Genomic DNA, 25,609 nt, shown 5'->3' on the forward strand with positions numbered 1-25,609 from the left:
CTCCGTAGCTTGAGGGAAGGTCGTGCTTGGGGCAATCCCGATTTGCACGCTAGAAACTCGGGGGAGGGAGTCTGGTCAAAGAAAGCAGAAGTTGGAGAGTCTGGCGAGGTCCCGGCGCCGAGGTCAGACTCAGCAGCGCCTCATGGTTTTGCCCAAAGGGACAAGAGCGGTTATTCACGAACCTGATTGAGAAAAGTAATTAAGAACAGGCCAGTCCATCCAACCTCTTGTCTATTAATTTCACATGTTTGGTGTTCCGTTCAAGCGACTGATACCGCGCCCCCCCTCGCGCACCAGCACGCATTGCACTACCTGCAGAACCACCTGCATCACCATCTGCAGCAGCAAAATTGGCAGGAGCTCCGGACGGTCGCTCCTTCACCGTTGTTCCTCCTCGAAATCATCGTCACTGCCTCTTCGCCAATCAACAACACTTCCATCCCCCGCGCTGGCGCCCACAAATTCTTCACCTCCCCTCCTCTCTTCAACACTTCTTCCTCAGTCCGCAAAAATAGCTTCCCAACGTTCTGAAGCTATTGCCAGACATCTTTGTACCTCCGCCTCCGCCGCCTCCTCCTCACAGTCTTCAACCATGTCTTACGGAAAGCCGTCTGAGTATCATCCTCGCAAGGTTGGTGCTCTGCACACCAACGAATTCAGAACCTACATCGAGAAGGATGGCGTCCCTGTCTCTCCCTTCCATGACATTCCTCTCTATGCCAATGAGCAACAGACAATCTTGAACATGGTTGTCGAAATCCCCCGCTGGTCCAACGCAAAGCTTGAAATCTCCAAAGAAGAATTCCTGTAAGACTGCCCCGCCTACCGGCCTTCCTTGTGACAATCACATTCTGATAGAGAACGTTCCAGGAACCCCATCAAACAGGATGTGAAGAAGGGCAAGCTTCGATTCGTCCGCAACTGCTTTCCCCACAAGGGCTACCTCTGGAACTATGGCGCATTCCCCAAAGTGAGCAAGACAGCCAAAATATACCGATCATAAATAACCATGAGACTTTAGACCTGGGAAGACCCTAATGTCATTCACCCCGAGACCAAGGCCAAAGGTGACAACGATCCACTCGATGTTTGCGAGATCGGTGAATTGGTTGGCTACACTGGTCAAATCAAACAAGTCAAGGTTCTCGGCGTTATGGCTCTTCTAGACGAGGAAGAGACCGATTGGAAGATCATTGTCATCGATGTAAGTCATTTCGACAACCGATGCCCGAGAAACTCTAACACCTTTCGTTTCTCCAGGTCAATGATCCTCTTGCACCCAAGCTCAACGACATCGAGGATGTTGAACGTCACCTTCCAGGCCTTCTCCGAGCCACAAATGAGTGGTTCCGTATCTATAAGATCCCAGACGGAAAGCCAGAGAACCAGTTCGCTTTCAGCGGAGAGTGCAAGAACAAGAAGTATGCCGAGGAAATCATCCGGGAATGTAGTGATGCTTGGGAGCGTTTGATTACCGGGAAGCAACAACGCGGTGATCTCAGCCTAGCAAATGTCACCAACCAGTCTTCTCCAGACCGTGTCGACCAAAGCGCTCTGTCCAAGATTCCTCGAGGCGACAACTCTCCTCCCGCACCTATTGACGGTACTGTGGATAAGTGGTTCTTCATCTCTGGTGCGGCCGTCTAATCGATCAATACGAGAAGCTTTGTAACTGATATCATCCAGGAGCTGGAGCCACCTCTACTGATTACATCAAATGAAGTTATGAATTGGGGAAGAATATCCGCTCCCGACAGCGATGAGATAGACAAAAGGCAACCACTCTTGTAGGTAGTGAACTAGACAAATGATGAGCGTTTGCTTCTAGACGGACAAAGTGTTCATACCAAATCTCCGCCTTTCCATGATGGAGAGTGTCGACGGCACCCTCGGGCGGCTGAAGCACAAGATCCCATCCCGGAAAATCCTTGAGGATATTCCACAGGAATGCTAAGTTTCTTGAAATCATGCATATTGCTCAGTAGATATCTACATCGACAACGGGCACAGGCGGTGACAACGAGGCCCGAGGATATCCCTCCAAGAATCCCTTTTAGAGCCTTGTGCTGCATAGATATACAATCATGAACATGACGAACAATGCATGAAATTTGAGCCCCAGCCAGTTCATCATCATCATTACTGTACACTGCAAGACATGTAAACTCTCAGCCGCGCCAAGCCTCGATGTGGATGGAAATCCAGCCAAACGTCACCCGCCGATCATTCACTCCCGCCGCGCAATAGTATTGCTAACCCCCCTTATACCTCAAAGACGCTCCAATTGAGACCACGCGCAAGTAGTGTATGTAGGGGTCTCAAACTCTTCTGTCTGTCTACAAGAAGCACCTTCGACATCAGGCGCAACCCAAACCCCCCCCAAGGAGGACAACCCCCCTGGCATCCAGCATCCAGCATCAGCATCTGCGGTCCAGCCTCGTCGACATCACGCGCCTGTTCCCGGGATTCCTTCACCTCCTCGTCCCGCCAGTCCAGCCGGAAGATCTCCTGGGTCCATCATGGCCACCCGCCGGCCCGCAGCACAGCAGGGCGAGAAGACCATCGCGGAGGCTCAGGGCGGGCCGTCCACTGCAGACATGTCCTCAGACACGACGCCCGCGGTGCCAGCGTGAGTTCTCCCTGCCCCTTCGCCCCTCACGCAGATTCAATGACTGCAGTGGGTGAGCGGTGTTTGGCCGTTTCGGATGCGGTCCTGGAGGGAGAGGGGAGAAAAGGACGAGGAGGCTCCCCATCTCCATCTGCATCCCCATTCTTTCATCGCCGTACCCCTTTTGTCCTCATGAAGAATCTAACGTCGGGATGCTATTTCCCCTCTCACAATTAGGCACGTCATCTACAAGCTCCTTTTCTTCACGGCGGCCATGGTCTGCGTACCGCTCGGCTCCTACTTCTTCACGTTGAGTTTTGTCTTTCGAGGTTCGTTAAAGATAGCCCTTTGTTGCACCTGTGCCCCTCTGGCCCATGAATCCTCACTCACACACATATACATGCACTTGATGTCCTTAAACTAAAGACCAACGTGGGGCTCGATAGGAAACGCATCCTATGCAGGAGGGTTTGCTGCTGTAATGGCGAATGTGGTCCTCATCGGTTACATTATCGCCGCGGTCAAAGAAGACCAGTCGGACAAGATCGAGGAGAAACGGAAAAAGGGCCAATAGTACGGTGTGTACTGAAGGTGGTCTGGGACTAGCGGGAGAAAAGCTGCATTATCTCTCTTGAGGCATTACATATGGGAGTTCTCTGGAATGCAATGGAAAGGGCTTTGGAATTCGGTGCGTCGGTTCCTTTCGGATCCGTAAACGAATGCAGTCTTCTACTTGCTACAAAATATCGCAAGTTGTCCGCGAAACCCATCTAGCAATCGACACCTGGCCATTTGCTGCAAAATTGGTCCTATCAGCTCTGCAATCTCTCGTCATTTCCATTATAGACCGCTACCAATGCAGGTAACCGAGTCCACTCCCAAATCCGCGTCATTACATCAAACATTAATCGTCAAGAAGTACCATCTGAGAGAAAGTCTTATACTTTGGCAAATCCGGGTTACCATGCTGCCAAGAAAGTGATCGGAGGTCCCAATTTTTGATGTGCCCCGAATACGCCGAGTATGCAGTTCGATTCTGGTCCAGCTCTTGCCCATGTGACAATTAGGTTTCCCGGCGACTGAATCGGCGTTTGATCCAGCTCTGCCTCTTTGCCGGCGGAGTCGGTCTGTCATCATTTCCATTAGTGTCTCCGCCGAATTGCGAAGCATTGAGGTTTATAGGCTGCCGGCCGTTCTGAAGGGGGTAGGCATTTGCAGGTGGTAAAGGTGCCTGGACAGCGTCCGGACCGTAGGGACCATCATGCATGATTTGCGGGGAAAAGGGTTTTGTCGGTGCGAATTGGTTGAACTTGATATCGTTGGCGTATGGGTTCTCGGCACTAAAGTCATCGGGTTTCCGAAGTTGATGGAGTTGATCGAAAGAGCTATTTTGAGAACTTGGGTTTGTGGATTTACTGTACTCGTCAGAACCTGAAGTCATCGTCTCGTACGAGTGCTGGTATGAATGAGCAGACATGGGGCTGTGGTTGTTCTGGCCGTTCGCAAGCTGTCCATTTTGGTAGCCATTCGAATTGGCATGAGGATGTGAGATCTGGTAGGCATTTTGGTAGGCATTTTGATATCCGTTTTGCATCCCATAATCCGGATTGGACTGTTGGCGCATGCCTCGGCCATACACCTGAGCAGAGCCAGGCTCTTCTTCGACAGAACTTTGTGGTCCAAATCCGTAGGATCCGCTGCGATAGTAACCTCCGCCTGGCGTGGGTCGTGAACGCTGGGGTGAGTATCCGTTGTCTAAGGAAAAGTTAGTACATGACCTGGCCTGGATGACTTGATCATGCTCACTTGAATAGTAGCTTCCCCGACGATTCATGTCACTATTCCAACCGATTTGGGAGGGCGGCCTGCTGTTGAGGGAGGAGCGTCGCGAAGTTGTGCCTTCGGCAGCTGCATTAAATGCTCGAATAGTGTCCAGTGGTCTCTCCATTCGGCTACGAGTAGGATTGGACCGATCCGGGTCAGCTGCGTTCGATGTCAGTCCTCATGTTCTGTTTTGGCTTCGAGTGGGAGAGGCTCACTTATCACGTTGCCTTCAACATCCTTGTGCATCATCAGCCGCAAATCGTCCACTGTGGACGCTTCCTGTGCTTGCTCCGCTGAAGAACTGGTTAGCAACGTGTTCTCCGCTGACCGAGAAGTGACCAACCTGGAGTTGCCTCGTTTAATGCCCTCGACGGGTCTGCTTTGGTATTCAATCTCTTCTTGTCTTTGGCACTCTCTGTCAACTCGAGCCTGTGGCCGGAGGAGCTGCTTCGGCGGGAACGTTGCGAAGTATAGCTGACAGAGGTCTGTGCCCTTGGACGGGTCTCTTGGGGTTGGGGCGAGATTGGAGACATGGTTGTCATGGCAGTCATGGAACTTGGTACCGACAATGGCAATTGTACGGTGGAGACTGATAGATTGCGGTCGATAGATTGCGGTCCAGATAAAGGACCCTAACTACCAAGTATTTGAGCAAGAGATACCAGATCTCCGAGCCTTGATGTAAAGTTGAGTGTTGTCAAGCAAGCGCTGGTCTGGTGGAATTTGAGATGTTGAACAGAGACAAACGAGAGTGAGCTTTGACGGAGTGACAAAATTGTGCAACGCACGTATCGATCTCTGGAATTCTGAAGAGAGCACCCGAGTGGAACTCAACGACGTGCCAGAGGCGCCAGTGGTGTCAGTGTTATGATGGTTCGGGTGGCGGGGGGATGACAGGGATGATAATGGTGGTGAGGGCTTGTTTCAGGACAGACAGACAGGGGTAGGAGGCGCAGTGCGAGATGGCGATAGTAAATGGGGTATTTCTGGTCGATGATCGTGCCGTCCAAACTATTATTGAATCTGAAGCCGACCCAGGACAAAGAAGGAAGGAATGTGGAATGGATCAACAACGGGCAGGCAGGGACGACTTGAAGTCTGTCGGTCGGGACGTGGGTGACGGTGTTGGGAACTTGGGACTGGATGATTGCGCGGCTTGAAACAAATGCCTTGAATAAGAAAGAAGAAGAGGTGCAAAGCCACGTTATCAGTTGGTGGACTGCTCCCTGTGGTGATAATATTAACTAGTAGTGATGACGAAGAAGACGTTCATGTCGTAGACTCGTAGTCGGTACGATAATGAAAATGCTGCATATCTCGCAGTGGACTGGGGATGGCACTGGCTAATAATGGCAGGTACGAGTATGATCCGCGTAGGTACTGCGAATTAGGAATTGGGGGAAGGAGCCATGCAGAAAATGAAGGCGCGGCCCCAACACGAGCGAAAACGCCGATGGATCTAAGCCCCTTCAGAACTAGCCCACCAACATGGCTGCAGCGGCCTGCGTCCCTCAGCTCCCATCCACTCACCCGTCCTCGCCTCCCACAATTGACGACCTCTTTTCTTGATTTTTGGACCTTCCTGCGACGCACGTTCCTCTTCATGGTAAACGATGCATTAACCTTGAATGCTATGGGTGGCTACCCTGGTTCAAACAGATTTTCCGCCTCTTGGATACCGAGTATCCGTATATTCGCAATCCAAGTGGTGACTCCACGCCCGTGGCTATCCAAGCATCCGTCTGGCTGTGTTGGAAATCTCATCCAGGCCAACCCAGCACTAATTAATCCACATACTCCGTATGGAGTACAATTCAGCACACGTTGCATAAAAGGTAACTCTTGTGGCCTTGTTCGTTCTGACGCCTCTGAGACCGCAAATCTTTTCCAGCAAATCCGAGTCCTCACTGGCGAGCTTCAAGACACGATCGACCGCCGAGTCTGTCTATCCACAAATTGATCACCTATGGATAATTGGGGACTCCTCCTGTCTGTAACTAGATGTGATTCTTTCTCTGTTTCAGCATTTCTCCCAGCTTTTGATGAGAGACCTTATATGGGCCCGGAGACGCGCGGCCCAACACATACCCATCAGAGCTTCACTGGTGCATCATGACAAGCATTTTTCTCTCCTCTGCACCCATGCTCGATGCTCTGTGCTCGCTACGCGAAAAAGGAGGGTACGTAGCTGTCTCCAAACAAAAGCCGGCCCACCCAACCACCATGCCGTCAGTTTCCTTATCCTTGTGGCGCTATCTACGGGGATCCACCCGTCCCTCTACTCGGATGCCAGCTTATCATAACCTCCGACTCGCTAACTGCTGCGTGGCTACATCATCGATTTGAGACAATAGTGGCACTTCCGTAACTTTGTTTTGAGTAATATTTCCATGGCATTTTCGAATGCCGCCTTTCACATGGATATTTTCTGCCGCTCAAAACTAGTTGAGACTATCAGTTAGCAGCATGATTGTCCTCCGTATTGAGTGTGTGTCTCTTGGAATGGATACCGAACCATGGAGCACGACGTCAGAATACGAGAGGAGTAGATTCCAGCAGTGTTCCGTACACCGTTGGACGTTCTACAGAGACCATTACCAGGCCCTCCATGTGTCCCTGTTCCTAGTCCGGACTTGCTTATCCTCGGTCCTCCAGCTCTCAGCCTCTTACTCGTAGCTGTCAACAATCCATGCTGCGTGTACTTACTGTCTCGAACGAGCGCTCGTATGCATGGCCCGGCCTCCGGAAGAGAGAAACGGTGTAATAATCGTTCCCGCTCTCAGGTTTGTTGACGAAAAGTGGTGGGAGCCATGTTGCTTGGACATCTTGAGAATTTCAGTGCTGTCAGTGCACCAGCCACACCAGAGGGTCCCGACTCTTGACAAACGCTCGGAGAGAAACGCCACCATCACGCCACAATGCGGAGGGGCCGGCGCCCAGGTACCAACACTCGTATGTACGAGGTATTCCGTTACCTGTACGACTAGCGAAGCACCCGGGGGACCCATGTGAGCGCCAGTATTTCCTGTCAACAGCACAGACATAACATCTACGAGGTACCCTGGTGGGATTTTGAGGAGCTATTGAATTCAATTGCTCTCTTTTGATACTAATTGTTCCACAGGTTTCTGAACAGGGGGAACGCTCGTTGAAAGCGTCGCTGCCACTTCTGTCGGCCTTTGCCGTTTGTGATTTACTTGCGAGAACTACCGCTCTGCAGCCCTTAACGGTGTTGAACCTCCTTGGTCAGGGAATTCCTGTGAGATCGCGCGTCAAGCATGTCAATGGATGGTTGACTTACTGCGCCCGAGAATAAGATGATGGATGTTACAAGGGTTGTGCAGGGCTCCTCTTTCACATTTAACCTGCATGTTCAAATCACGAGGGTTATGATGTCCAGCTCCAACCCAGCAGAACTTGGGCCAAGCAACGGAATCTAAGATCAATCGAGCCCAAAGACTATTGCGAATCGGCCGTCATCCTCGAAAATTATTTGTTACCTTGGATGAATCGTACCGATCGCACGAAGTGGAAATATCCGAAGAGCTGTCAGGAGCATCTGTTGATATATACTACATTGTCGAGACAATATCACACTCTTCTTTGGTTCTTTCCCCCAAACAAGGTTCCGTCGCAGAGGGCCTCGATTGCTTGGATCTATCTCAAAATTCAGGTAGGTACCGAATGTCACTCGCCACAGACGCAGTCAGTAAAGGATACCCTCAAGGAAGAGAGTTCTGGTCGGCTGAGCTGGCCTCTTTTGCATTACTCTACATGAGCTAGACACCCTCCACGGCCCGGAAAAGTGCCACCGAAGCGCCCAGAAACAGCCTCCGAATCGTTGCAAGCGTCAAAGGAAGGCCTCTGGAATCATCCCACCCCGAAGAATTCCCTTCAGTGGCCCCTCTTTTATACGGGAGGTATCTAAACACTGGTGCAACCAGGATATGTACATGGTTGATGTGGATATCCGCTTGCCCGATTCCAAGGGTTTCTCAGGCGAGTGAGTGTAGAACGAAGCCATGCTGGCAGAGCTAGATACCTTGGAGATCAGGGTAAGTGGTTCGTGACCTACGGCTGTGTGGTGTTCCTGGGAACAACACCGTTCAGCCACACGCAAATAGCAAAGGTGAGTTCAGTCCTGTCCCATGAATCTGGTCAGAAGAACGGATCAGCCAAGAGTGCAGATGGACCCCGTTCCTTTTGAACGAAAAGTGAGTGTATCATGGGTCCATGCTAGGTACGAGACACGCACAGACTTTCCCTCATGAGCAGCGTTTGTCCAACACTCCCACGCCGTCGATCCCGGAGATCCAGTGCTCGGTTTCATTTCTCCCGGCTTGAAAGAGAAGCATGCGAAAATCAAAATGAAGAGCGAAGGGGTGATGGGTAATAAGAAACTCATGTCGAATATGCCATCGTGCAAGTTCATTTTTCGTGAGACGATTTGCGACCGCCGTCACACTGCAAAGATGCCAAACGTCGACATTCCGCCCTCTAGGCATATATAGCTGTATCTATCAGCTGTATCTATCGCTTGTCAGGCGAGTGCCTAACGGAGCATGAGAGCAAAGGCCGATAAACGTTTCCCCGAAGCGTGATTGACTACATAGACAATCCTCCAGAGCGGCCATTTGTCCACGGCCACTGGCTCCATGCAATCGTGTGCCCACTGGAAAAGCACTCTTTTCTCTCGCATCGGGAATTCGGGGTAGCGCTATCAAGCGAATTGGTGCAGGGCATACGGATCACTATGATTTACTGGTTCTAGGCTTTTGCTGGATATATACCCCTTGGCGTCGAGGAATATGAATATCTTGTTTAGTATCTTCTTACAACACACGGCCCAATCCCCTGGCTCTGAGCTCTTGAACTGGTGCTAGACACTTGAGGCTGCGATATCATCCGATCCCAACATCGACTACAGGCTTAAATGGGGTGAGTTTCCGGAACGACTGCACGTCATATCATACCCTTGTATTTTATCTGTAGCGCACGGGAAGCAAAGGTAATGGCTCTATCGGAGAAAAAGAAAAGGCGCTGTCAACGGGGGCTCGTCGTATCCATTTCTTGAGCCAAATTCCTGGAAGAACAAATTCTAGGTCCAACCGCTCCCAACAGGCGTCTTCGACTTTACTTTCGGTCTTATGCATATTCACGTGAATTGACATTCTGGTGCTCTCTGACGCTGGATCTGAGTATATAGTGAAGTTCAGAGGTCTTCTGAACAGCGACTTGGCACAAGCTCCATAATTCGGTGCGTTCTTGTCAGCAGTCCAACTCTTCTTTCCTTATCGTGCTCTCTCCAAGCAACTGAGCTCACCGTCCAGCTTTTCGAGCACCTGCCGAAAGTTGAGGATGGAATCGAGGAGGGATCGCGCTTGCTTCCGTGGGTTCGCTACCCTGTGCAAATCGGTCTACAATTTGTTGGGTGTAGAGGCGGTATTCCATGAGTAACCACCAGCGTCGCTGAATTTGTATCCGTAAGAGGCAGTAAAGTCATCAAGAACAGCAGGACCACGAGACCCTATCACAATTTGTTAGTCAATGCTACTTTGGAGTGAACTAGCTAGATGGACATACCGTAAGGATATTCCATCGGAACAATCTCTTTCTTTTCATCCAAGTAGTGAAGAAGGGGCGAGAAGATTCTCCAGGAAGCATCCAATTCGTCGTCACGAACGAAGTTGGAGTGGTCTCCCTTCATGGCATCAAGAACTAAACTCTCGTACGCCTCTGGGATCTTCAGATCGGAGAAGCGACGGCGGTATGTGAGATCAAGTTCGGTAACGACGGTTTGCATCGACAAACCGGGGAGTTTCGAGTTCATCTTCAGATAGACCGACTCGTTGGGCTGAATACGGATAACGAGTTCGTTTCGAGGGATATCTTTGAAGATACCAGATGTAACATCCTTGAACTGGATACGGATCTCCGTCTTTTGCTCGTTCAGAGCTTTGCCTGCCTTCAGGATGAATGGGACACCGTCCCACCTCTCGTTTTTGATGAATGCTACCATCGCACAGAATGTGGGACATCTGGAGTCTTTGGGCACTGTGTCATCTTCCTTGTATGCAGGCTTGGTACCATCCAAGGACTTGCCGTATTGTCCGATGATGACGTTCTTGGGCTCGATTTTAGGAATCCCACGGAGAACCCTAACCTTCTCATCGCGAATGTCCTCGGCAGAGAAGGAGATCGGACGTTCCATAGCGAGGAGAGTCAGGACTTGTAGCAAGTGATTTTGCATTACATCACGAATGATGCCGAATTCATCGAAGTAGCCGCCTCGTCCTTCGGTACCAAAAGGCTCTTTGAACGTGATTTGAACACTGTCGATGTGATTGCGGTTCCAGGTTGCACCCAGGAACTCATTGCCAAACCTGAGGATGAGTAAGTTCTTCACCATTTCCTTTCCGAGGTAATGGTCGATACGGAAGATCTCCTCTTCCTTCCAGTCAGGCTCAAGGCTGCACATGATCAGTTAGCGAGTGTTCTTTCTACTGGAACTAAGGGAAACTAAGGGAGCGGGTCGATCGCTTACGCCTTTTGTAGCTGCCTTGAGCTATCCAAGTCTTTACCGAATGGTTTCTCGATAATGATTCGAGCAATGCCGTTCGGGGGATAGCAATTGCGCTTGAGATGTTGGGAGACTGGAATGAAGACGCTGGGAGGCAACGCCATGTAGAAGACTCTGTGGCCCTCCTTACGATTCTTCTCAATTTCCTTGATATGCTGGTCAAGCTTTTGGAAGGGCTCATCTTGGTCATATTGTCCAGAGAGATATGTGCAAATGGAGCAGAATTGGTCCAGCTGCTCTTCCACCTCTTTAGTTGGGGTCTTTATGTATGATCTGACCCTCTTGAGATATTCAGTATGATCCATTTTAGTACGGGCATATCCGATGATCTTGATGTCTTGTGGGAGGAATTTGTTTCGGTACTAGTTGTTCGTATTTGGTAAGCAAATCGAAATTGCGGTGCGGAAAGGTGTTGACATCTTACCAGGCCAAACAATGCAGGAAATGTCTTCTTCTTTGCAAGATCACCTGAAGCACCCAGGACGACTATGACAGTGTTCTCCTTGAGCTCAACAGTTCTGTGGATTTCACCCCGTCAGCCATCATATTCTGGTCGAGGTCGTGGGGGGATGGGGTAGATAGTGCCGCGGAGTTAAGGAATGCATTGGCGCTCACCCAGCGTTCTCAGGCTCTTCGGGACGGAGGAGGGTGTCCGCCATGTTGGATGGTGTATTCTGATGAGGAATATGAAGAAGGATGGACAGGAAGGTGAAGAGAAGGAAGACGAGGGAAGTGACAGTTGAGCACAATGACAAAGCTTTGGGGGGAGGAAATATGATTATTTGCGGCGATCAATGCAAAAGAATGGTGGGGCAGCAGCCGAGTGATGAGATGGGAAATCGGCCCTGCAGTGGGTAGGGGCCTTGGTTAGGACGGCAGGACCCAGGACGTAGGAGCCGTGGGAAGGGGCCTGGGAGGTGGCGGGAGGGCAGGTACGACGGCAGAGTACTCGGTGCAGGTGAGGTGGTAGTGCCTGCCTCCGAAGCAGTGGGCGCGGTGAAGAATTTGGCGTGGTTCTTAATCAATAGACCCGGCCTTTTCGGACCTAATCTCGCCCGCAAGCCAGGAGCAATTCCTTGGGTTTCCTCTGGGATCTTGGACTTCAGGCTGGGTGTATCTGCTGTCACAGCAGTCGCCGATCTGTTTCAAGACCGGACTGCGAAACAAGTGGAAGGAAGTGTTCCCAGGTAAGTGAGGGGGAAGAAGAAGTGATGGATCTGTTGCATTACCAAGTCCTCTGGAACAAATCCCTATCAACAATCTTATATCAGTGCCGCGGAGGGAGATGCGGTCCAAACTGTCGTCACTCTAATCACTAAGCAATCGTGCCTGGAGTGGGATTCTTCGTATGTAACTTAGCCTATCGTATCTGCATTGCATTGCCAGCGGAATCATCGGCTCCATGAATTGCCCCCCCCCGACGGCTGGGTTGCCTGTCTATTTAAGGGCGCCGTGCTTCGTCATTCGCAGGCTCTTATGTAATCTGTCTAATTCTGCAAATGCAAGCCTTCATCGCGCTCGATCGTTTTCAAAAACTACGAGGCATTGTCCACCCTGTTCACAGAGCTTCACCACTCCGTCCACCCTGGTCTCTTACATGGAGAGAAGCGCTACCTTGTACGGAGCACTCAAACAGGTATTAATTCCGGGTTTCGGAGTTAGCGCCAGGAAAGAAGGTGCAGACGTCCACACCGACATCATGACAGGACTTATGTTTTGTACTATTTTCTTGGACGTCTGCCTTAAAAGGTGAGATTATGGCGGAAGACAAATACATGGGACCTTCACACTCGGGTCCTTGTAGAACCAGGCGCTCAGGGCAGAGCAAGCCTGAAGAAGTCTAGAATCACCAGCACTCACCAAGAATCTGTTCCTAAATCACTTGGAAAGTTGTCCTCGTTCTAGACTAATCAATGGTGAACGATAATATTCCGTAGTATACCTAGGCTCAGTACAGTGCCGCGGTACGGCTAGACGAAGTTCGACAATCGGTGTCTGGCCTCCCGGTCTGCGAGTATGGTCAAGGTGCACTGGATTGATATGCGAATTTCTCCGGACCTGGATAATTAAGTCGTACCTCGGCCAGAAACGATGAATCAGAGCGTTCGGATCTGGACCAACCCTACCTATTTTAGGCGAAGTTCTGACGCAGGAAAGAATACGTACTTAGTGGGTACAGTAGTCCTTTGTATGAAGTAGTTGGAAGCAGGCACCGAGGATATAATAGGAATTGTTATACAGTCTATTTGATCCCAATAGGCTGATTCTGACCTACCTGGATCGTCCAATACAGGATGTACCTTTCTTTTGATGTATAAGATATATTAGGATTTGTTGAGATTTCCCAGTTGGTCGGATCGATTACTGGCAGTCTGGTGCCTTATGCCAAGGTTGACTGTAGAGCGGCGAAAGGTCTTCCCGCATTGAGAACATCAACATGTCTTGGCATATTATTCCCGAAGCGCACTAGTGGCACACAATCCTAATTTTCGAGACTGCGACACATTTGTCGACGGCACTTCCAACGAACGACTACCACACTCTCTGTCGCCAACAGCCTCCATTCTTCGTCCCTTTCGCACAAATACCGTCAACATGGTCTCCGGCGGTGGTCACAGATGTGAGCAGATTCTCTACCCGATAACTACTGTCCCAGCATTCGGCTATGCCGTTGTTTGAAGACGCACGGAAAGAAGGAAAAGGGAATTAACGACTGACAACACTCTCTTCTAGTATACGTGAAAGGCAAGCACTTGTCTCACCAACGCGGAAAGCGCAACACAAACCCCAACACCTCTCTCCTTAAGATCGAAGGCGTCGAAGATACCAATGCCGCAAAGTACGTTCTATCCACCATGCAAGAAGGACCCAAAGGGATGGGAGTGGAGGGAGAAGAATCCCGCTTGACATTGATCTCATTCTAACGTATTTCATCCGCCATAGATTCTACCTAGGAAAGCGAGTCGCGTTCGTCTACCGAGCCCAGAAGGAACGACAGGGCAGCAAGATCCGAGTCATCTGGGGCAAAGTCACCCGGCCGCACGGAAACTCAGGCGTCGTCCGAGCAAGATTCGTCCACAACCTCCCTCCCAAGAGCTTTGGTGCCAGCGTCAGAATCTTCCTGTACCCCAGTTCGATATGATTTGACTTCTTAGGCGGAGCGGGGATGGGCTTTGGTCAGAGGTGATAGATGGGTGAGAAGGCAAGGGATCTCGCGGGGAGATTAGTTCGAACTGGCCGCAGAGTTCGGTGAATATGGCGTGGGCTCAATTGCTTAACCTCATGTAATGAGATGAGATATTCTCGAAGGAAACAAAAAGGAACTAACTACTCATGATTGACAATCGGCCCCTGGTCCAAGTATTACTTCATGGTTCGACACGACATGGAGGCAGCCAAACTGCAAGTATGGGCGCGCGGTTTTCCCCGTGTGCATGAATAAGAATCAAAAACTTCTTCGACAATTTAATATGCCTGGTCCATGTCAAAAAAATCCCCTCACCTGACCTGAGAGCGTCGGAGGCCGTCCGAACCGTCAAATCATCATCAAACTGACGCTGGACTGTATTTCCTACCTGGACTTTGGCTCATGTTTGGCGAGTGATATCCACATTACTACCATATTGCTATTTTCGTGCATCTGTCTCGTTCCGAAGGCACTCTGCTGCCTTTTTCTGTTCTTCCCAGAGCCACGTGTAGCATACAATTAAATCTGAATTGTTGGCTGGTAATATTCCGGAACATTCTAACTGAAGAATGCCCCATTCCTACTCGTACATTCTGTGGTACTGGACGATGTCATGAAGTCCATCTAGTCTACATTAATATCGATCCCAAAACTCAGACCACCCTCTTTAAGCGTCTGGCAGCCTCGGCACTGATGACACTGCACAGGGCGCCGACAAACATGCATACGGCAATCGCGTTCGGGGCATTCTGCTTCAGATTCAACCATTTGTGGTGCGCTGGATCAACATCAGCACCATCAACATCGTTTGCCCCAGGCTCTAGAATAGAGAAAACAATCCAACTGAGGAAGGTGCCGACGAACTGGGGGAGCGTGGTGTACACGTTCAAGACCCCGAGATATATCCCTGCCAGTTCACCGGTGGAGGCGTGCGCATTGGGATCCTCAGGGTGATGGAGTCGAAGAACACCGTCTGAGAAGATGCGACGGTGCCGCCGCGCTTCCTCCATCTCGATGTCATCGGCGGCATCAGGCTCGTCGACGCTACCGTGCACCGACGTGTAGCCGGGAGCAATGGAACCCTTGATCGCTGCGTGCGGGCCAGAGGACATTTGGTTAATTTCGATGCCGAGAAGCCCGAACGGCGCCCAGCATGAGATGGCCCAAGGGACGCCGCACAACGCGACGAGCGCTGTCGCCGAGTGGAGGCTCCTAGTCCATGGTGCAAAGACGGTGATGAAAGCGAAGAGAAGGTTGGAAAGCAACCAGGCCGACGTCAGATCGGGCTGCATTGTTGCCGCCTTGACCAGAATGGTCTGAAGCGGTTTCGTCAGTGAAGGAGGTGGGCGAGGTGTGAATCTCACCTCGCCGGCTTCTGGGGCTTTGACGACGTAAGGGAGGAGAACGGAAGAGCAAAATGTAATGAGAGAGAAGATTACAAGAGCGACACTTCCTAGGCGGCCGATGTTGCCCAGAGCATCGTGTTGGTCGTTCGAGCCCGCAATTGGTGGAGGGTGTTCGTACCGATAGTATATCTCCCCGACGAATGTGCTGGAGTAGAAGAGAAATGGGAACCTAGACGGTTTTGGTGAGCGAAGCATGCGTGAGGAAACAATGGTTACCTACCATCCAACCCAATTCCAGAATTGAACCCAACAGATAGCCTGTATCCTTGGAGGTAGATTCAGCGTGCGGTACCATAGGTTTGCCAAAACTTCCTTCATGGTAGTCGTGTCATTGTCGCCGGAGAGCCTGACACGTTCGGTGACCGCCCAAGAAGTGATCCCCACTGTCAGCCACAAGGCAATAGCCGAAATAACGGTCATCTTCTTAAACTGTGTGTCTCCGCCTAGCCAGCCGGGGAAGATAGCCACAAGGTCAAAACTCCCGATGAAATATCCGAGCAGGTGTCCCACTGCAACCAATCTCGAGGCCCAGGCAGAACCGGACTGCTGCTGCGAGATGGGCAGTGTGTCGACGATCAGACTTCGACCGCACGCTTGAACAGCATTGACCGAGAAGTCGAGCGCATAGATGCACAGAATTGCGAGCAAGAGTGTAACATCCTTTTTCGACTGACCCTCTGGGAGGAAGACTCCCACCACTTCTGAGGTCCACCCTAACAGCAATAGTCCAATGCCCGTGATGATAGATCCAACTATCATGTATGGTCTGCGCCTCCCATATCTAGAGGTTGACTTGTCTGCGTATGCGCCGACGATAGGCTGCATGATCAAGCCCGAGAGGGGGCCTGCGATCCATACCAAAGAGGTCTTCGACTTTGTGAGGCCCAGTTGGAGAAGGTAAGGTGTGCCATCTGCGGAATCAGGCTGTCAGTGAATGTTCGATTATCTAAGTAGCAATTGCAGCATACATGTCATCTCGATTCCCCATGTGAACCTGTTGAGCGGGAAAACATTAGCGACTCACTTGACGGTCGTCGGGGGCGGACATGCTCCCGTGAATGTACTTACTGCAATCCGATCAATGAACAGGTGAGCAGACACATGCGCATTGCCTCGCTTGAGCCTTTGATGGAAGGAGTACCACTCCATGATGTGGACTTGTTCATGGCATAAGCATCCGTTCTTGTTGACGCGTCGACAAGCGAGGGGAGAGATATGCAACGGATGGGCCTATGACGCCTCAAAAGGGATCAGCTGTTGCATGCAAGAAACGAGTGCGAAGAGTTGGTCGTGGAGGATAAGGTCAAGGACAGAAAGGCGCTGGAGATTCAAGCATCCTGAAATTGTCGCGGCCATGCCATGGCTGTGCCCTGTAGCCCTGCATATCTTGTCTTACGCAAAGGAAGCTGTACGAGTACTAGGTACCACCTACTCCCTTACATGTCTAGATCTGTCAATCCGAGTTAAACGGTCCCTGACTCCTGGCTGGTCGGCCGCGGGGACTTCAAAAGACGCTTACGAGTACGTAGTTTCTCCGAAGCCACACCGAATCTCCGACCCGTCAAGAAGATAAGGCCGTTGCCCCTTAATAATGTCCTCCGTCTACGGCCTACCATTTCGTCCTTTTGCTTAATCAAGAGCCAAGGTGTATGCTGCAAATATCTGTTCCCGTATAAAAAGCAATTATGCCCTTCTACGCCTGATGACTGGATTATTCATCTACACGACGAGAAAAGCCTGTCGACATGCGGCCTTTGGCTGGACGGTATCATGCTGGTAAATGGAAAAGCGTCACCTATATTTCTGTGTCACTGTTGGAATATGATCCGGGTTTTCTGACACCGGGCTTTCCATATTCCACCTCTATACGTGACAGGAGATGTTCTGCTTGACCCAGACTGAAGTGGGAGCCGCTGAGGGCACCCATCTGCTCGCTCCTAATCTTAGATAAAACCAATGCGTGGCATAACGGCATTGCCTACCGGCCCAAGGTTGATATCATTCCTTCAACCCGGTTTCTGACTCCCTCGTACACAATCCCAGGCGGATCCGCTCTGTATATAAATATTATCATGATTTATGGTGACCCGTCCTCGACCCTTCCACCCTCTCCTCGCCTTTTCTTGGCGCACCGGGCGTGCACAATGGTCGGAACTGCGTAGCCGGGACTCTACGGTCGATCAAAGGACTCTACGGTCGATCATGGTGCCAAAATGGCTGGAATTTTTAGCATGACGCGACGCGTCTAAATGGCACGGGCGCTTTTTCACGGGTCCAGGAGGGGCTTGTCACTTTGGCGGATAATAATAATCTGGACACGGCTGTTCACATTGTTAAGGAGCAGCGTTGCCGGCGAAGACTCTCCATGCAAAGCTAAACATTAATTCTTTACCATCACAATGCGCTCTTCTCCCTAGCCATTGCCTGCTCTATGCAGAAACACATGTTCGACCTCTGCGAAAATGGCCTCTGAAGATTCCTTAATGCTCTCTGACGACGAACTCTTCAATCCAGTGGTCAAGCCTCAGCATGAGACCATTGAAACTCTGCCCCTCCACCGACCGACCATAGACGACTATGATGACTCTGACTACGAGACACTCGCAACCCTACCACTTGATCATTCTGTCCTCAACAATGGTAGATCGACTAGTGGTGGCCAGACTCAACCAACTCAACTCATACCTCGATTATCCTCACCCGATATGCCTTCATCCCCTCCAAAACTTCCGACTGTACAGGTTGCAGCGTCTTCCCCAGTAATTGGCTCTTCTGCAATGCCAAAACAGCGTGGGATTCTTGCTAGTGCAATGGCCCCGGCGGGCACCACCTTCCGCCTACCAACAATCGCCGTTCCACAGAGACGTCCTGAGCCAATTACAATCGACAGTGACGATGAAGGTCCAACATATCGCGGGGGCTCTTCTGATGACGATGAAGGGAGTTCGAGGAAAAATGACCTCAAGACATATACCTTCTCGCGCAAGCCTCAACCAGAAAAGGTTGCTGAGTCACCCCAGGGACAAAGTGATGGCTCAAGTCGGTTCAGTAAAATTGCTTCTAGCTATATGTATCGTGCTTCCTCGAACTCATCCTTGGCATCAAGCTCGACGAAGCGGTCTGCAGACACAAACGCGAACGCTTACGGCAATGCTACAAAGAAACCCCGACAGGCTGGTCCAGCCCGAGCGCTTCCTGTGCAGAAAAAGATACCAGAGATGGACATGGATGACATCAGTGACTACAATACACGCCAAAAGGTTAAGCGCCTCCTGGCCATGGTCAGAGGCGTGTCCGTGCTAGAGAGTTTCACTGTCCTGCAGAATAAGAAAGGGAATTACGATGATGCGGTCGAACAGTTGTTGACGTTGAGTGAAAAGAGAGAATCCGATGGCAAGAAAAATGCAATCGACCTGATTTCAGATGATGAGTTGACTCTAACTCCGGGTGTCCCAAAGCGGCCATTGCTGCATGTGCCCAAGCAACATCCAAAAGCCCCGCAAAAGACAATCGTGGAGAAATGGGGCTCGACTCAGATCCCCAAGAAGCCTCAGAAAGTGATCAGTGTGTTTGATACACCACAGCCACGCCCAAAGAAAAGAACTTTGATCCGTGGCCGGAGGCGTTCTTCCACTCCGCCAGCACCTCTCCCAACTAAACCACTGCCCAGAGCTGTTCAAACCATACAGTCTGACGATTCAGACGAGGCAGACTCGGCTGCAAATTCAGACGCCGAAGCCAATCCAACGTTTCAGTCTCGCGTTCTTGAGTTCTTCAATAAGTGCTCTGCCGCAGACCTAGTTGACACTGCATCAACCAGTAAGGAGCTCGCTCAGTTCTTTGTCTCACAGCGACCATTTAAATCTCTTGATGCCATCACCGAGATTCAAGATCCTAGCCTTAAGCCCACAAAAGGTCGTCGCAAAACCGCGCCAATTGGTGAGAGACTTGTCGAGAAGGTTGAGGCAATGCTTGAGAGTTACGATGCGGTCGACTTCTTAGTTCAGAGGTGCCAGAACCTTGCTAAACCGCTGGCTACTGAAATGAAGAGATGGGGGATCAATATGCACGGTTCGCAGAGTGGAGAGCTTGAAATGGTGTCCCTACACGAAGTCCAAAAGACCCATGATTCAGGGATTGGAACTCCAGTCAGTGACGAGGACCCTGATAACGTCAGACAACCTGGCTCTAGAAATCGCATTGGCCAACCTTCATCGATGTCGCCGGATATCCAGATGAAAGACTACCAGATCGCCGGAGTGAATTGGCTCAACCTTCTATACAAAAGGAACTTAAGCTGCATACTCGCCGATGACATGGGTCTGGGAAAGACTTGCCAGGTCATCGCCTTTTTGGCACACCTTTTTGAAGAAGGTCACGCTGGCCCACATCTTGTTGTTGTACCTGCTGCTACTCTAGAGAATTGGTTGAAAGAATTCAAACGCTTCTGTCCAACTTTGCGCGTTGAGCCATACTACTCTACCGTTCCTGGGGAGCGAATGATGCTGAGACAGACTTTCGAAGACTCCAAAGAAGAAGTTAATGTCATTGTTACAACGTACACTATAGCCAAAGCAAGGGACGACTTTCCTTGGCTTAGAACCTTTGGATTTGACTGCACAGTCTTTGACGAGGGCCATGTGCTGAAGAACGCCGACTCCCAAGTCGCCTCCAAGCTAGTCAAGATCGCATCCAACTTTCGTCTTCTGCTCACTGGAACACCTCTGCAAAATAATTTGAAAGAATTGATCAGTCTTCTGGCTTTCTTAATGCCGGATGTGTTCAAGGACAAGCAATCAGCCTTAAGGACAATCTTTTCACACACTGTCAAGGCTATGGACGGCAATCACGATGCCCTCCTTTCGGCACAAAGAATCACTAGGGCACGAAGCATGCTTACGCCGTTCATATTGAGACGCAAGAAATATCAAGTACTCGAAGACCTACCAAAGAAAGAGCGACGGGTAGAGCTTTGTGATATGACTGCTGAGCAGGTGGAAATCTATCAACTCTGGCTCGAAAAAGCCTACAGCATCCGTGAGAGGAGGGAGAAGGGGGAGAACATGGGTCAAGAGTCCTCCAATATCCTCATGAAGTTGAGGCAAGCCGCAATCCATCCATTCCTCTTCCGTCGTCTCTACCCTGACAAAATCCTCCCCAAAATTGCCAAACAGTGTCTCCGAGTAGAGATGTGGCGCGAATCCAACCCGGATCTCATTGTTACCGAGTTGAAGGCTTATTCCGACATGGAAATCAATACTTTATGTGATGCACATGAAGAACTGAAACGTTTCGTGCTTGTCAACAACGAGTGGATGGCCAGTGGAAAGGTTGAAAAGACTGTCGAGCTACTTCGCAAGTTCATGTCAGAAGGGCACAGAACTTTGATCTTTAGCCAATTCACAATGGTACTAGACATCTTGGAACTCGTCTTGCAGCATGAAGACATAGGCTATTATCGCTTGGATGGTACGACCAGAGTTTCGGAGCGCCAGGATATGATCGATGAATTCTCAGCAGATGACAACAAAACCCCTGTCTTCATGCTCAGTACCAAAGCAGGCGGTGCAGGCATCAATCTTGCAACAGCCAATAAAGTCATCGTGTTCGATAGCGGCTTCAACCCTCAAGATGACATCCAAGCAGAAAACAGAGCTCATCGAATTGGCCAGACCAAAGAGGTTGAGGTCATCAGGCTGGTTTCAAGAGGCTCAGTTGAAGAACAAATTCATGCTATGGGACTCGCGAAACTCAAATTGGACGAACAAGTGGCTGGAGATGGAGCAGAAGAGCAGCCACCGCAGAATGGAGCTGAGGAGACTGAGAAGGAGGCCGAGGGTCGACAACTTGTGGAAAGCATGTTTTTCGCAAAGTTGAATCAGGAGCCGATCGACCAGTTGAAGGCAGAAGTTGCCAGTCCTGCAAAGGCGAAGCTTCCAAAGTCCGAAGAACCAGCACCGGAACTGAAACCTAATGATGTGGAATTGGAAAAATATCCTGATGCTAGCCAGAATCGCCAGGCAAGTGTCGATCTACCCGCTCGACCTAGAAGGTCCAAGCGGGCTTAATGACTGATATCCATTGTCTGAAGCATTGGGATAGTGAACGATGGGTTGAAATGATGGGCGGTTTGGAACGCTACATCTTGTCAATAAGCATCCTAGCCTCTGCTTAGGGGCCCAGCATCAAACACCCTATGCCATAGGTATTTATTGAATACGAACTAGAAGAGCATCGACGGATTCGATTTAGATCCTTCACAACAGAGCCGCGTAACCAAGGACAAGTCTCCACAGCGGGACAAATTTTGTGGATATCCTTTCAACGGAACATGCTTCAAGAATCTATCAGTACTGGTACTAAGTGATGGATCGACGCGGTTTCATTCTCGCTGGGCAAAGCAACCGAAAAGCTGCCCCATGACCGACCACTGCTAGTCCCATTGATTCGTTCGGCCAACCTTGAACCGCATTCGTGAGCAGCTGTGCAAAAAAGCCGTTGGTCATTCCCATTCCCATTCCATTGCCCGTTCCTGATAATTGATGGCTCCCGGCACAGCTCGCCTGCTTGCGCAGCAGCGAGCTTTCGTCGATGAGGACTTTTCCCAGGTTCTGATATTGCCAGCATTGCCATATGTTCCATTTCTTGTCTCGAGGCTAGTCGACGATGACAAGAACAATTTGAAAGGCACCTCCGATTTACACAATAGCGCTTTCAGAACCCCTCTAGCATGACCATCGCACTCGATATTGTCCTGCCCGGCATTTGTACCTCTACATCCCTGGTTGAACCTGCTTTTTGTGGTAGTACTGGTGATTGGCTTGTTGGCGAAGGGCTTCTTCGAGAAGTCAAGCTTGAAGACATCTCTTTGAAGGACTAATTATGGAACCGTCTCTGAATGGACCACCCAGCATTTCCTCACCGAACACTGCGAGGTTGAATTCACACCCGCCGTGGCCAAACAAACGTACTACCCTCGGTGACCCTTTACGTAGCATTATGTCCCGGTGGGTTTAACTTAGGTAGGCCTAAACGCTCTCCCTCAAGGATATATCACTCTTGATTTCATGAATAGGTAGCCATGCGAGGAAAGCATGTCCTAACTATCACATCTCACTCATTCGCAGGTCATTCAAAGGACAATTTTGATCTGATGTAAGTCTAAAGTCCATGTCATTTCCACACCTAGCTGGTGATTTCAATTCCCATCAGCAGGGCTCCTGCCAGATGCCCAAATTTCACTGATTTTCCCCTGCTGTGTAGACTCATGCATCCCCAGAAAAGCAAAGTAAGCTCAGTTCGTTCCGAACATTTTCACCCGATCCTCCAGTGGAAGATACGTGCGTTCTCTCGATCGCTTTAGGCCGTCAGCCGGCGCCCCAAACACCAGCTGGCTCAGCAACTTCCAGCTTTGCGGTAGTTTCCACTCCTGGGCCACCGCTTCCGAGAATTCAGGCATGAAGTTATAGTGCTGCAAATTGCAGCCCAAACCTTCAAGTTCCAGCGCCGTCCATGTGATGAACTGGTGCATGCCGGACGAATGATGGGACCCTGGTTAGGACATTGGCTTAGCCAGTGAGGGGAAGAAGTTGACACGACTCACTTACAGTCACCGATCGTTGCCTGGATGGCTGGGTTCTTCTCCTTCAACGTATCCAGTGCATCCTGATCTTCAAGCCACAACACAGTGCCATAGCCAGCATGGAAACCTTTCACTCTGGGCGCCAACGCCTGATAAGCACCTTCTGGCATGGCGTTTTTCAGACACTTGTCGGCAATGTCCCATAGTTTCTCGTGGTCAGCTTTCACGAGAATGATAGCGCGAGCAGATTGCACATTAAACGCTGAAGGCGCGTTCTTGACAGCGAACTCCACTACTGACTGGACCTTGGAGTCCGGAATCGGTGAAGTGTTCGTGAGCCCGTAGCAGGAGATTCGATTCTCGATCGGAGCGAGGAATAGTCCGAGTGCTGTTGTGCTGGAAGACATGGTGGATATCAATATGCAAGTCTCCGAGAACGGTTTGTGTTTGATAAATGGTCCGCAAAGACAGTGAATGGCTGTTTGTTACTGTGTATGTCTTGTGTCTGAGGAAACATAATACAGTATTTATATACTTCCATCAGCTGGTTTAGTTCATCAGCCAGTTCTCCTACGTGATTCGCTGTCCCGAGGACTGCGAGGCACGACCCACCAACTCTAGACGCTAGTCGAGTCTTGCACCGGACGCCTTGCTCATGGGGAGAATTGTGCAGACTATCGGCCTTTGAGCGAATGACTCAGTAATTTCCACGAGATCGCAGCAACCCGGCTCACCCTTAAGAGACGAGCCGATTTTGTGGAACCATGGAGCTGCCGTCTACCATAGATGCCGGCACGGTTGGTATCGTAGCCGATTATCAATGTAGAGTCGAGGATGCCCACTTCATTTCTTGTTACAGACAAGCTTTCGTGCACGCATCTGGCCGGCTGCCCCTTCCTCGGCCCCGAAGATGCGTCTTCGCACGGCGCATCGGACCTTATCATACATTATCTCCTCGTGAAACCAGCATGTATTGGGGCAGCCTTCCAAGACCGACCATCTCCCGAGTACGAGGTCCTGCGAGATGAGGACAAATACGCAGCAATGAATGCAACCGACTACGAAGCCAAGAGGGGTTGTGCGTGCAGGCTTAGGAATTATGCTGCCAGTAATGTGTCATCAACATGTGGCACTGGCTAGTTGTGCTCCACGCCTTTTGTGGCATGAATTGTGCGCATGGAGCCATTGGCTGGACCGACACAAGTCTAGCTAGCTGTAGCGTTAGAGAACTTGTCTGGCCGTTAAGCTAACCTCTAGCAGATGCAGATGTCTATGCAAGGAACAATGACCGGGCTGAGCAGACGATGCCTCCAGGCCACGTGAGCTTTGAGATCACAACAACCAGTTGCCGAAATGTGCGTATTCTCACCAAACCATTAACATGTTTATTTGTTCTGCAACCCTTGTCCCGGAGAGTCCAAATCGCCGGGGCTACAGTCCATATCTGCGTCACGTGACGAGCCGTGCAGGGAGGATGATCTTCCATGCCAAAGTGGCGGCGGTCGTTGCCGTTGTGGAGCCCGTACGAAGGTATTAGAGGCCTCGTAATACGATTAGGTATGTTGGCACTCGCCAGAGAGAGTGGTGTAGCGCAGTGGTATGGGATTGGGAAAGAGACAAAGAGCGTAAGAAGAACTCTACTCGTCTGCCTGGCTAACAGAGATCCTTGGCGCCAAGGCTGCCCACCGTCGTTCTACAGAAATCACCTTTTGTGGATATCATGTCTTTCCACCTCGTCGTCCCGTTGATTCTACAGTAGTCTATGTGCTCTATCAACAAGATTTTCATCCTCTGGCCAGGGATCTGGGGCCGTTCATGGCAGGTCAATCAGTTTATGACTTTGAAGCGGCCATACCATCTTACCGACCTCTATGGAAAAGGAGTAAGAAAAAGAACAATCTACAGCCAAATAACAAGCAACATCCGGTAGAGAATCAGAAGCTTTCATGCCATCCATTGGAGTGCTCGGTGTGAGCAACCCTGTCAGGATCCAACAATCAGTGATCTGGAGGGTTCACTGATGGTCAGATGCAGGAGACGAAAGAAAGTTGCGAATAATGAAGGCGTTGTCGAAATATGAGGCCATAGAGCCTCACTCCATCTGCCGTATTTTCTGAACCATGACAATGACAGGTGGTAGTTTCAGTGCTTCCTTTCCAGCCAATAGGAAATGATACTCCCGAACAGTGAAATCTGAAGCATGAGCTTTCCAAACCCGCCTCGCGCCGAAGTAATTCATGGTGGACAAAGCTTAGCTCCCGGCAAGAGCACTCGGCATATGGCTACTCGCCAAAAACAAGCCGATATCAGCTACCGGCGGGGCCACCCCCTTGCAGAAAAGCCTTTTGCAACCAGCGACGACGAATACAATGGATTCGGTAGACTCGTCTCTGCATCTCGCCTCCAAGCTGGCTTCAACAAG

General features: G+C 50.5%; 8 protein-coding genes across 8 annotated transcripts; 4 read left to right on the plus strand and 4 right to left on the minus strand.

Moving 5' to 3' along the window:
* Nucleotides 1-592: 592 nt before the first annotated feature.
* On the plus strand, nt 593-1,647 carry A1O9_04692 (inorganic pyrophosphatase; the record flags this gene model as incomplete). The annotated part of the gene is made up of 4 exons (XM_013406980.1): nt 593-807; nt 871-970; nt 1,022-1,204; nt 1,261-1,647. The coding sequence occupies 4 exons, from the start codon at nt 593-595 to the stop codon at nt 1,645-1,647; spliced, it is 885 nt and encodes a 294-aa protein (XP_013262434.1).
* Nucleotides 1,648-2,519: 872 nt separating this feature from the next.
* On the plus strand, nt 2,520-3,182 carry A1O9_04693 (uncharacterized protein; the record flags this gene model as incomplete). Its single annotated transcript, XM_013406981.1, has 3 exons — nt 2,520-2,629; nt 2,846-2,937; nt 3,055-3,182. The coding sequence occupies 3 exons, from the start codon at nt 2,520-2,522 to the stop codon at nt 3,180-3,182; spliced, it is 330 nt and encodes a 109-aa protein (XP_013262435.1).
* A 489-nt stretch (nt 3,183-3,671) lies between these two features.
* Nucleotides 3,672-4,965, minus strand: A1O9_04694 (uncharacterized protein; the record flags this gene model as incomplete). The annotated part of the gene is made up of 3 exons (XM_013406982.1): nt 3,672-4,591; nt 4,648-4,725; nt 4,776-4,965. The coding sequence occupies 3 exons, from the start codon at nt 4,963-4,965 to the stop codon at nt 3,672-3,674; spliced, it is 1,188 nt and encodes a 395-aa protein (XP_013262436.1).
* Nucleotides 4,966-9,849: 4,884 nt separating this feature from the next.
* On the minus strand, nt 9,850-11,671 carry A1O9_04695 (glucose-6-phosphate 1-dehydrogenase; the record flags this gene model as incomplete). The annotated part of the gene is made up of 5 exons (XM_013406983.1): nt 9,850-9,959; nt 10,016-10,902; nt 10,977-11,374; nt 11,437-11,530; nt 11,628-11,671. The coding sequence occupies 5 exons, from the start codon at nt 11,669-11,671 to the stop codon at nt 9,850-9,852; spliced, it is 1,533 nt and encodes a 510-aa protein (XP_013262437.1).
* A 1,936-nt stretch (nt 11,672-13,607) lies between these two features.
* On the plus strand, nt 13,608-14,154 carry A1O9_04696 (60S ribosomal protein L33-B; the record flags this gene model as incomplete). Its single annotated transcript, XM_013406984.1, has 3 exons — nt 13,608-13,632; nt 13,746-13,851; nt 13,956-14,154. The coding sequence occupies 3 exons, from the start codon at nt 13,608-13,610 to the stop codon at nt 14,152-14,154; spliced, it is 330 nt and encodes a 109-aa protein (XP_013262438.1).
* A 698-nt stretch (nt 14,155-14,852) lies between these two features.
* On the minus strand, nt 14,853-16,771 carry A1O9_04697 (uncharacterized protein; the record flags this gene model as incomplete). Its single annotated transcript, XM_013406985.1, has 4 exons — nt 14,853-15,774; nt 15,826-16,516; nt 16,574-16,599; nt 16,674-16,771. 4 exons carry the CDS (start codon nt 16,769-16,771, stop codon nt 14,853-14,855), a joined length of 1,737 nt encoding a protein of 578 aa, XP_013262439.1.
* Nucleotides 16,772-18,067: 1,296 nt separating this feature from the next.
* Nucleotides 18,068-21,673, plus strand: A1O9_04698 (uncharacterized protein; the record flags this gene model as incomplete). Its single annotated transcript, XM_013406986.1, has 1 exon — nt 18,068-21,673. The coding sequence occupies one exon, from the start codon at nt 18,068-18,070 to the stop codon at nt 21,671-21,673; it is 3,606 nt and encodes a 1,201-aa protein (XP_013262440.1).
* Nucleotides 21,674-22,899: 1,226 nt separating this feature from the next.
* Nucleotides 22,900-23,594, minus strand: A1O9_04699 (uncharacterized protein; the record flags this gene model as incomplete). The annotated part of the gene is made up of 2 exons (XM_013406987.1): nt 22,900-23,156; nt 23,213-23,594. 2 exons carry the CDS (start codon nt 23,592-23,594, stop codon nt 22,900-22,902), a joined length of 639 nt encoding a protein of 212 aa, XP_013262441.1.
* Between the last annotated feature and the right edge of the window lie 2,015 nt (nt 23,595-25,609).

The sequence above is a fragment of the Exophiala aquamarina genome (assembly GCF_000709125.1).
Source record: "Exophiala aquamarina CBS 119918 chromosome Unknown aczIA-supercont1.3, whole genome shotgun sequence".
Classification (NCBI taxonomy): domain Eukaryota; kingdom Fungi; phylum Ascomycota; class Eurotiomycetes; order Chaetothyriales; family Herpotrichiellaceae; genus Exophiala; species Exophiala aquamarina.